The sequence below is a fragment of the Sebastes fasciatus genome, chromosome 10, assembly GCF_043250625.1.
Source record: "Sebastes fasciatus isolate fSebFas1 chromosome 10, fSebFas1.pri, whole genome shotgun sequence".
Classification (NCBI taxonomy): domain Eukaryota; kingdom Metazoa; phylum Chordata; class Actinopteri; order Perciformes; family Sebastidae; genus Sebastes; species Sebastes fasciatus.
The window spans coordinates 19,640,837-19,652,729 of NC_133804.1; the positions used below are offsets into that span (position 1 = coordinate 19,640,837).

General features: G+C 41.2%; 2 protein-coding genes across 4 annotated transcripts in view; one reads left to right on the forward strand and one right to left on the reverse strand.

Annotated features, from left to right (window-relative positions):
* Positions 1–11,893, forward strand: part of LOC141775439 (endonuclease domain-containing 1 protein-like) — a 39,143-nt gene that overhangs the window by 17,539 nt on the left and 9,711 nt on the right. The window contains exons 2-3 of one of the 3 annotated variants that reach the window (XM_074648799.1): positions 9,083–9,207; positions 11,214–11,346. The gene's annotated coding sequence lies outside the window, so the exon portion shown is untranslated. Of the gene's footprint in view, positions 1–9,050; positions 9,208–9,701; positions 10,422–11,213; positions 11,347–11,893 lie in introns of those variants that run through there. The other 2 variants (XM_074648800.1, XM_074648802.1) reach the window with 2 other exon arrangements.
* Positions 3,364–11,893, reverse strand: part of LOC141775438 (nuclear factor 7, brain-like) — a 10,424-nt gene continuing 1,894 nt past the window's right edge. The window contains exons 2-6 of the mRNA XM_074648798.1: positions 11,506–11,601; positions 8,727–8,960; positions 8,484–8,506; positions 7,876–7,991; positions 3,364–6,048 (exon numbers count right to left, since the gene is read on the reverse strand). Coding sequence (XP_074504899.1) covers positions 5,483–6,048; positions 7,876–7,991; positions 8,484–8,506; positions 8,727–8,960; positions 11,506–11,601 — 1,035 coding nt within the window. The 3' untranslated portion in view covers positions 3,364–5,482. The remainder of the gene's footprint in view (positions 6,049–7,875; positions 7,992–8,483; positions 8,507–8,726; positions 8,961–11,505; positions 11,602–11,893) is intronic.

Below are 11,893 nucleotides of genomic sequence, written 5' to 3' on the forward strand. Positions count from 1 at the left end.
ATAAGCAGTGAAGAGTATTTTTAGTCAACTGAAACTAAATAAAAACTACATCCTTTAAGAAAAACTAAACTGAAATTATATTGCCTGGGTAAAAAATACTAAAAATTAAAATTAACGTAAATTAATTTTAGTTTTTTTCTATAATACATCACTGCCGAAAAAAGGAGACGGCATGAAATTCTGTCAACTCTCGTGGCATTGAACCCAATGAGCAACCTGAAAAGTGAAGCCAATGCTGAAGTGCCTTAAACCTGCATTCTTTCTTATAGCCAGCAGGGGGCGACTCCTCTGGTTGCAAAAAGAAGTCTGATTGTATAGAAGTCTATGAGAAAATGACCCCACTTCTCACTTGATTTATTACCTCAGTAAACATTGTAAACATGAGTTTATGGTCTCAATCGCTAGTTTCAAGTCTTCTTCAATACAGCATGATGTTCATTTAGTAAATGATGGTCCTATTTAGAGTAAAACAGACCATAAAGCAGGGGATGCTTTAGAGCGTAGCTACCTTGTGATTGACAGGTTGCTACCATGGAGTTGTCCGATCTGGGAATGTCCGTATTTCTGTCGTAGAACTTTCACAGTCTGTTTAAAGATAATTATAACCTTTTTGGTTGCCTAAAAATGTCTCATTCAGCATTCGGTTGTACTTAGCGCCACCCTCTCGTGTCACTTCTGGTTGCAAAAGACCAAAATGGTGACGGCCAAAATGCCAAACTTGAGGCTTCAAAACGGCAGTCTACAAACTAATTGTCACGGTGTCCACTTCTTATATACAGTCTATGATTAAAGCACAGAAATTGAACGGACTTCACCTTCCATGCCGCAGCTGCTTCACATCAGACACTAAAGTAGAACAAAGATTAAAAAAAATTTTAAATGTATTTTTTATGTATATGTAGCTACATTCTTCTGACACATTATACCTAACCCTAACAAAAAAAAACTTAAACTAAATATATAAAAACTAAATCTTTCTGAAGAACTGAAACTAAACTAAAACGAGCTAACACACTCTGAAAACTAACTAAAACTAAAATGAAGCATCAATTTGTTTTCCCTCCTTCCAGTAACAAACGGGGACGTCGGCAGGTGTTAAAGGGTCTCACTTTCCCCCTGAAATCTCCCTCCATCTCCTGCTTTCTCCCTCTGCTGAAACAGACCCTGGTAGTGTATATTCTCCAGACTTGGGGATAATGTATAGCTCGACTTCTCTCCAGTTTCTAATGAGGTTTCCATTAATCACTTCAACCCTGTCTGTCTTCCTTCAGCCCCTCTCGCCGTCCCTCTCCTCATCCATTATTGATGGAGGAAAGGGGCAAATTCTTGAGCGGGAAGCAGAAAAGAGATCCATTACAGAAAAAAAAAAGCTACGTTACACTGCCATGCTGAGGGTTGAAAATAGAGGTTGTATTTTGGGAACAGATCAGTCATGTGAGAGAGGAAAGATGGATGGATGATGGATGAATAAGATGAGAAGAAAGATGAGGGATGGAATAAAACACTGAGTCTTCAAGGAGAACGTGTAGAAAGGATAAAACTTCTCTTTCACCTTGACCCGCACTGAAACCGATCAAAGATGGGCTGAATGACAGAGGGAGTGGCAGCGGCAGATCAGTAATGTAGAAGAGAAGGTTTGTGTTACTGCATGTTGATCGGCCTGCTATAATATCTAATTACAGATCAGGACAGTTAGAGGAGAGAACAGACATAACCCTGACAGGTGTAGTCTTCAGACCAGCGGTCTATGGTTAATGTATAGGCAGATGACGCACAGAGATTAAGCTGACATGGATAATAGATGCCTTTTATTTGGGTCAGACTAATTCTCATTATTTATTTGTTCGTAATAGTAGTCACAGATTACTGCTCAATTGGCTCGAGGGATCTCATTAACCTTGCTTAACTGGACAAAAAAAAACACTTTGAGGTGTATCCGTGACAGGTAAACACAGGCGACAGGTAATCAAATGAGTATCTTGAGAATTACCTATTTACAGCCGTGACACATGATATCATCAGGTGTTTGTGAGACTGTATTAAACAGGATCTTGTTTCAACTCTATGCCTGTTTGTGTGAGGTGATGTATCTTGCAAAACGTGCATTTAACCTGTATTATTATTATTATTATTATTATTATTATTATTTGTTTAGGCTGCACACACTCTTTTGGTTAGTATCACTTCCGGTAATTGGCACAGGGGTGTGGTTTCTCTTTATTTTACATGATTTGGACTGCAGGATTTAAGAGAAGAGGATGAGTTAGGCTTGGACATTTTCTGTTGAACGTCACGTCAAATCACGTCGTCGTCATAAGAGTTATTGTTCGTAATTCTTTTCATTTAATAAACACCATAAAATGCATCTGGACGTATGAATTTCTTGGAACGAGTCACAGTAAAGAGCCTACTTTAGCCTCATTGAGGCTTTTTAATTGATAGTAGTCGCTACTGTCTCAATGCATCTTTGATTGACAAGTGTTCACTAGACCATCGGCCGTCCTGGCTGTCGGTGCCTCATTCCAGATGTTTAGGATCTGGATCTTCATCCTCCTCTTGTCTCCCACTGTGTCTCTGGTTTCCTCGTCTCTTCTGTGTGTCTGTCTGTATTTTTACATTGTTGTCATGGTATTTTTTGGCTGTACGGTCTGTAGAGCCGGCATATTTTTACATCTCATTCTGTGAATTAAGGATTTATTTTGATCAAACCAAACCAAGCTGCTGGTTGGTTGTTGGAACAGTGTTTATTTTTTGTGTGTTTTATAATTAAGCCAGTCTTAGTTCTGTGTAAGAGAGAAACTTTAATTCAGAAGGTGTACAGTTGTATTTTTCTGTTTAGGTGTAAGAATATTTCATTCATTGACATTTTTGTGGGTTTATTTTATTTATTTATCAGACATATTGAAATCCCTTTCTCGCTCAGTATAGCACGCTTTGGAGAATTTATTTCTTCAGTGGACTACATTTACCATCAGCACTGATTGGACAGCCACATAAAAAGAGGCAGATTTTCCCTTTAAGTAAAAGATCTGAATACGTCTTCCACCACTGATCAGGTAGTCCTCTCTGTTTGGAGACACCTGGAAGCTGCTTGACGTCCTTCTGGATTATATACTTCATATGTTTACAACCACCTTTTAATATCGTCATCCAGATTTTCCACATTGTAATTTTGCTGTGTTGGTTTATTGCATCACTTTTTGAGAGGAACTCTTCCCTAAAAGCTTTAAGTGGGCTGCACTTGAGGAGGTTTATTCATAAAAACTCAGAGTTGTATTATAAAGACCAAAGAGGAGCAGTGATGCTGCATTTAAAGTTAGTTGTGGGCGCCCTCTGGTGGAATTAAATGAACCAACAACAAACTCAGTAGGAAATTTAATCATATTAAAATTCAATGCCAAATATCTAGACAGTGTTTTCTCAAGTCAAAACGTTCAAAGACACTTAGGTATTTTAAAATGACATTTTTGCAGAGCGTAAAGACATATAGAAGATTATTACTTCTGTTGACTTCACTGTATCATTTCCTTAGATGAACTGCACGTCATTAGAATAACAGGATTGGATACACAACAGTAAAAAATATATGATATCATATTGTTAGATATGGTTTCGAAACACACAGTAAGATATTGCAGCAAAAAGTTAATACAATTTAAAAACCTTTCTGCAGTTAAAGTTGCTCTGTGGAGTTTTCTTTTAAACAAACAAAAGTTATGTTTACATTCATGATTACTCACCAACATGCATTGTGGGTATCCTTGAGCTCTAACAGATGTGTTGAATGCATTTTTCTTTGTCGTAAAACATTTGCAAAGCCGCATTATTTTAATGCTGCATTGTTTACATCCATGTTTACTAGCAGTCAGTCACGTGATAATTCATAGTTCTACTAGAGGTCAGAAACTCCACAGTAGGTCTTTGGCTACATTAGTTAACAATATGCCTTACAGCTTCACTAATGAACCAATACCAAAACTTATATCATAAGGCTATTCTTTGCTTTTCTTATCGTCAACAAGACCAACACCAACAATGCGTTATATATATATAATATATATTTCATAATATAATATCAGTATATAATAATATATATTTATTTGGCTCTCAGCCCCATTCATGTCAACTTAACGTGTAAATCTTTAAATTAATTTTTCCCTCATCAATCGACACCATAATAAGCAAAAACAGAATTTTAGAAGTTTTTTTTTGCAAATTTATTAAAATGAAAAAAAGTGAAATATTACATTGACATAAGACCCTTTGACACTTGTCTCCTAAAAATCACGTTCCCATACAACTAAACTACATTCTCAAAAATGTTTGGAGGGAACCATATTTTGTCGCAGACTACGTTCGCCTTATCACAAATACGTTTGTCAGTAAATAGTCATGGATGTATAATAAGAACTGGATACCGGACCGTAAAATGGTGCCTATTCATTTTAATGAGCATTGTTCACCTGGCGCATACGCCAAAAAAGATTTTTAGTTTCCGGGTTTACTTTCGAGTTATAAAGCTCACTGAATATGTGCAGTAGTGTTTCTCCCGCTGGTCCATAGACTTTACATTGTGGTGACGTCACCGATTTTAAAATCGCTTGTCTCGGCTCAAGGAAAATTTTACAAATATAAAATCTCCATGGATCAAAATTTCTGAATAGAAAGAGTCGTATTGACCTTGTTTGTAGTTCAAGGTGTCCTGTCAACAGTTTTACAGATGTCACTATGGTCTATGGGGAAATGTTTTTTGGGCTGCAGGGGGATTTTTACCGGGAGTGGCCACTGATGAAAAAAACCAAAAACAAAACACAGGACTTTCCACTAGAAGACCGATGTTAGTGTGAACTGAAAGTCAGCTTTCACTTGTGTTTCCCTCAAAACGTAATTGAGAATGCAGTTTAGTATGGGAACATAATTTTTTTGAGACAGTGTTGGAAATTTAGCTCAGGTGCCTCCCATTTCTCTTGATCATCTTTGAGATGTTTCTACACCTTGCTTGTGGTCTACCTGTAGTACATTCAATTGATTGGACATGATTTGGAAAGGCACACACCTGTCTAGATACAGTAAGATATGAGAGCAAACACCAAGCCATGAGGTTGAAGGAACTGCCTGAATGCATTGTATTTTTTGCAATAGAATGGAGGTCTATGGCACAGAGGAATAAGATGAATCAGGCTTTGGCTACATGGACGGTACTTGTTAGTATGATTAGTTCATTGTTGGTTTTGTAAATTGTAGAATATCAACAGCCTTGTCCTTTAAAGTGTCAGTTGTCTTGTACTTTAGTAGTTTAATCTTCTTATTTCAAGTCTTACAAGATGAGTTTCAGGGTTTTCTGCGTGCTCCTCATCACCACATCATTAATACAGCAGTCTTTAAGGCAGATGTGTGAGTGCTCATGAGATGAGTCCATCATCAGCTGCTGAATCTTCTTGTGCAGTTTTATTCTGAATGTGTGCTCTGATGAAGAGGACGTCTATCCCCAGTGTGGCGTCACTATGGTGAGCGGCTCCCGGTTTTGTCCGTTGATTATCGGCCAGGGGTTAAAGTACGGGAAGACGGGCTCTTTGAATTTAGCATTATAGAAGGTGAAGAGGTGGCTCATGTTCCCTGCATCATAAAACCCCACGTCACCACTACTGTAATCGAGGTAGACCCCCACCCTCCTGGGGGGTTTGGAGGGACATATCAAGCTGTCCTCTGAGTCGGTGCATGCCTCGTACTCGCTGGTGCCGTCGGCGTTATCCCTCAGCACCAGGGTCCAGAAACCGTCATCCGGGCAGAGGCTGATCTCATCCTTCCTGTTGACGGAGGCCGTGGCCACACCCAGACCCCACGCCGTCTTGTAGCCCACATCCACCTCCCAGTAGTGTCTCCCAGAGGAGAAGGACTCAGAGCCCAGGACGATGTTGTAGAGAGTGAAGCGCTCTGGGTTGTTGGGCAGGTTGGTCTGGATTTTTCCCACCTGGACGCTGGTGCGACACAGTGACACCCACAGGCAGGGGTAGGCTGTGTACGGGTCAAGGGTCACCGCTGTGACAGCTAAGAGGGGGAAAAAAAGAGTTAGAAATGGATCTATGCAACAAGAAACATGTGTTTACAGAGAATGACCCAAGAAACACTCCTTGGCTGTGACCTTCAACAAGATACTTAATGCCTCCTGCTCAATTAGTGTAAGCTGAGCTAGATAGGAGCATCAGCTACATGGATACAATAAAATATAAATGATGCTACGTCAAGATGTAACTCCATAGATTCATTAAATCCTTTATTGCAGTCTAGTGTTACACAGTCAACACCATGTATGACATGTCTTTGGCAAATGACCCAAAATCCATTTGGATAGTTTGAAACTCATATCGTCCAACTCCTCTACACGGAGCAGGTTGATACGAGACTGAACATAAAATGCAAGGCACAAAAATGTCTTTTGTAGATATAGCCAACTTTTTTATTTTTTTAAGTAGCACTCCACCAAATGCAAACATCAAGCTCCCAGGAAGAGCGCCAGTCGTTGTTCCCAATTTCCATAGTGGCCAAACAGAGGTACTACAACTTCCGTGTCCGTCACATGATGCCATTTGGCCCAAAAATACTTTTTCCCATAGACTTACATTGGCAAAGAGACGTCTGTGGTCTTTGAGGTGAATCAACTACACAGTATGAGCAGGTCCTAAAAGTTGTAAAGTGCACTAGTAGTCGAATCCAGAGTTATTTTCCTTCCTCTGTTCATGTTGATGAGCCCCAGCCTCCACACACAACAAATAGCGATATCCACCTGAGAATAACTAATAATAATTCATGTTGAATATGAATAATGTTGTGGGATTATTCTTTATTTCATGGGCTATTTTGGGATTTATACATTATTATTACATACTTGTATATAAAAAGTAAAAAAGAAATTAAAACAAAGCATTGGAATATTGATTTGGAGGTTGATTACCAAGCTTCAAAGCATTCGGGTCAGCCATACTTAGAACTATGACAAAGTTACTCCGGTTACGAAAACGCCTAATGTGCTAGTGATGGGGAGAACCTGTGGATACAGTTGTATAAAGTCATCTGTGGCTCTAGAGGAGCTTTGAAGTCTGAGAAAATGATTCAATCGACTCCCAAGTGAGCTCTAGACTTGGACTTGGAGACTGCAAGTGTTTGACAGAAACGGTATTGCAGTAGGATTCAGTATTTTTGGAGCCTGAATGATATAAGTCAGCCTCTGCTGCATCACTTTCACAAGCCATAGTCCGGTTGGCTAGTCCGAATCAGAGTGAAAATGACACTTTTGGTTAGTTTTCTATTTAGTCTGGTTCGGTTTCACAATGCACAAATAAAAGCGGGCCAAATAAAACATTAATTTGCTGAAGGGCGTTTACGAAGGAGCAAATTTATCTTTTTCTTCTTGAGAGCTGCCACTTCTATGCAGGGAATCGCGGACTTTGATATATTGCTGTTGAAGTGTTTTAACTTTGACTCGGCACTGATCTACTGAGCGCACAAATCCCTTCTCCTCCAGTCTATCTCGAATGACTTTACAAACGTCACTATTTCTGTGGACTTTATTTAGCATATTATGTGTGTTCTCTTCGGCCCAGATGTCAAGCAAACGGACTTCTGCAGAAGTCCAGGTCATTCCTCTCCCACTCATGTTAACCTGTCATTTACCGGTGCTCATCTCAACAAATGCCCGTGCAGGCAGCCTGCGTTTTGCTTCACTTGGACCAAAACAACTGGTCGAGAAGGTGGTCTAGGACCGGTTGTTGAGGTTGAACCGCACCAGAGTTCGATTAAATGTTGGCTTTGTGAAAGCGCTTTTAGTGTGTTCACATGGTGTGTGTGTGTGTTTGTGTTACATGTGTGTCTATATACCTGGCTGAAAAATGGAGCTCATTTTCCTCCAGGTCCTGTACTGCAGAGGTCCCAGGAAGTCTCCTGACTGCAGATCCACAGCCACCTCTGGGGGGCGCTCAAACAAGCTCTCAGCCCTGACAGAGAGAAAGAAAGAGATGACGAGAGATACTTATTATAAACTAATTTAAAGCAAAAGGCCTCTTCACTTCTCTTCACTAAAGATATCCATTCTTTGTGGCCGTTATGGTGGATACACCTCATAAGAAACATAATGTTTATGTTAAGCTTTGAGGTTTCTTATTATTATGAAATATTAGGAACTATTATAGCACTCACCATGAACAGCACATAAGTCATATCTTTATATCTACAGTTTCTCTTTAGGTAGCCTACTACCTAAGAAGAAATGTAAACAAGACACTGACTAATCACTAAGCGCGACAATGTGTGTCAATGATGACGCACTAAATCACAATCATGCCCCCACATCCTGTTTCAGCAACGCCATTTCCTCGGAACTTTAGACATTTGATTTCTCACGTAGAGATATAGCTACAGAGATGACCTACAATTGGGAGTTCCTCGATGAGAAATGAGTGCTGTTGAATGATCGTGCTGATACTCACCCTCCAATGAAATCTTTGATTCCCTGAAACAGAGCAGATCAGAACAAGCCTATGATTACAAAACACTCCAGGCTCTGCTGTAACATGCAGATAATCTGATGCTGCACATCTAGAGTGTAACACTAATCTTTGGTATTTGCCGGCTGTGTTTTTTTCCATGCAACTGACTCTTTTTCTTTCTAGGTTAAGAGAAATGTGCTAAATGAGCACCATGCATTCCTTCGTCTCCCTCTTCTCTTATACCTTGAGTTGCTCTGGGTTTTCTTCTTCTGTCAGTTTGTGTTGAAGCTGGTCGGCGGTGCTTTCCAGCTGGCTGATCTGCTCCGTGGTCTGAGTGAGCGCCTCCTCAAGCTGGTTGAGCTTCTCCTCTTTCTGCTTCTGCAGTTTCTCCTTGATGCGCTCCTCCTCCTCCAGCAGGAACTCCCTCAGAAGGCCAAACTCTGCAGTGACCATCTCCTCCAGATCTCCTGCTCGCCCCTGAAACACAAGGCAGGACTCCCATCAGCAACAACATGGATGTTTTCAACTCTTAAACATGTAAATTAAACTAAAAATATGCTGCTTGTGTATATTTATCCACTATTCTTATTTAATTACAGGATGAATCTTCACTGAATCGCCCGGGGAAGAAAACTGCGGCCTTGTTTGCACTTCTGGAAACCAGCTGAACGGAGAATGTTAAATATGTAGGAAGAAGACTTGATGTTTGACACCAAACCTACAGGTACTTTATTGGTATTTATATTATTCCACCTCAACCAACTACAAGAGTAAGACTAAATAATCAGCCATGACATTGAATCTTTTAGATAACACTAAGCTACATATTCTGTACTCCAACACAACAAACTCTGCCCGGCTGGCGCTCACAGTGTTACCACCATGGATGTATTCACTATACCACCGTTGTCTTACAGCAACACGTGACCTCGCCAGATTTCACAACGAGACTTCCCCTTGAGACTCTTTACATAATGTCAAACACTTATACAATGGAACCCTGCTTATAGTGATCATGTCTGTCCCAGTCAAATTGATCACTATAAGCGGATGATTATTAGAACCAAATTTTGTTGTTGTGCATCATTTCTTACGCAGGTTACCATCTAATTGAATTTGTATATTTATGACATGAATACAAAGTAAAGAATCGGACCGCTTCACTATTTACTGGCTCGCTGCCAATTCTTCTGCCTTTTCCCTCAAGACGGGCGCCGGGCTTCATGTGTGCTGCATGTGTGCTTCATGTGTTGATGATCGGCAATGTTTCACTTTTGGAGTATTACGTTTGGGGTTGTTATCAATCCACTTGACGAGGGCGGCTTCAACCACAGGTGCTTTCCCCTTGCGCACTCATTTTTTATTCAGAGAAAATTGCTTTCCTTTTCCCGTCATGATATCAATGTGCAAGCAGCACAGGTGTCACTTAGACACAAGAACGTGGGGAAATAGGGTCCAGGTTGAAAAATACACAAGTTCCCCTTTAAAGGGACTGTTTGTAACTTCTTAAACGTATAAATCAATCCGGGTCGGTGTCCCATGCGAGCTTGTGTGTGGCTACGCTGTTCAGACTCAGACTCCAACACAAACTACACGGAAGCACCAAAACCGCAAAGTTATATCTAGTGAAGCCAGTCTTGCAAAACAGTGTTGGCCGCAGTCAGAGAACGCGGGGGAGACCGTAGCTTTGGTCTCCAGTACCGGAGTCTCTGCTGTACTCTGCTTCTCTGCCTGCCTGCTTGCAGAAACATAGGTTTCCCGTGTCTTGTGAAGTGACGGGGCTCCGCAGCGAGAAACGTTATCGTCTCCGACCAAAACTCCGGTGTCTCCCCTGTTCCCTCCGGCCACGGTCGTGAGGCTGAGGCAGGAAAAGCACTAGGATCAGCAGCGATTCATGGAGAGACCTCCGTCTGGTCAGCTAACATTACTGCCAAGCAGGTGAAATATAGAGTGATATTGTGGTTTTAGCTGACGTGTGTCGCCTCACTGTTTTGAGCGATGCTCGTTCTTGTCTATGTAGAGCGAGCACAAGCGCGAGCCCGACGCTGACTTTCGTTGACTTAACGGCCACAGGTGTCGCTGTTAACAAGCATTTCTGATTCTTACAAACAGTCCCTTTAAGTAAAGGATTTAAATACTTAATTCATTCCTAAAACAGGCAGATAGACAAAGACAGGCAAAATAATGAGCACTTATAGAAACACACACAAAGAGAAATCTGCAGGAAAAGACTGGTTGGCAAACTTCCTCTCAAACTTGTCGACCCACATCCTGTCATACCGACAGAGAAACAGAGAAGTGAAAGTCTATGAATGTGCACATAAACTGGGTCAAACAGAGAGACAGCGAGACAGAAAGGAACGCACAGGAAAATATACATGTTGAGACAGACAGGATGGAGAAAGACAGTTTGCAGTAGCAGAGATATGTGAAGTTATCTGCTGCAACAGGAACACTCCAGCACAGCAAACATCCTACACTCATATCTCTGTTCAACACATTTATAAAAACACACACAGAGAGAGACCTCTGTTTGAGGTGAGTGCTGCTGTGGTGGAAAAAGCGACCCAGCCTAAACTCAGCCAGCTGTTATCTCTTTCTGTGAGGGTGTGTGGCGTTTAGTTATTGTACACTCTGTGTGTGTGACGCCTGTGAAAGAAGAGATCATGAGAAAGACAAACATGACATGACGGCGCATGACTGTTTATTAACCACCTGTTTTAATTTCAGGAAGTACCTCTCTGCGTTTGCAAAACATGGGAAACATCACGTTCAAACAAACAGCACTGAGTAACAACCTGTTGTGTCACCGCCACCCGTCACAAAGAGGACTAATCATCCGTCACTCACGTCTGCCAGACAGGTAAAGGTGGAGGAATGTGGGTGAATGTTGCTTAGCGACCAGACTTTCTGGTTCTATTCACAGCGCACGTACATTATATCTTGGCCAGGAAGGATTATGTCCGGAATGTTTCCTGTCTTTCACAACGCTTCACAAACAAACACACACACATATCAATACCTTAATGAGGAGGATCTTTTCATTGGTCAGTCTCTGGTAGATGGTGGCCTCCTCCGTCTGCAGCTGAACCCTGTCCAGAGCGACAGACAGCTTGTCCTGCAGCAGAAAAAACACAAATCACATGCTCAACATCACAAGAAGCGGTGTCGCTAAATCAGATTAGTGCCTCTTGCTCTGCACAACACATTTAATGGGAGTCATATGAGTCTGCTCTGACCCACAAATTCAAACAAACTGGGAAAAGTCAGCGTTAGTGCAACATGAGAGGCCTCTCAGTGTGAGGTCAAACAAACGTGTGATGGTCAGCTGCAGGGTTAAAAGTGTGGGGGAGTTATAGAGGAGCTCACACTGTTCTGCTGAATTCCTGTAAAAAACTAAATATCCAAAG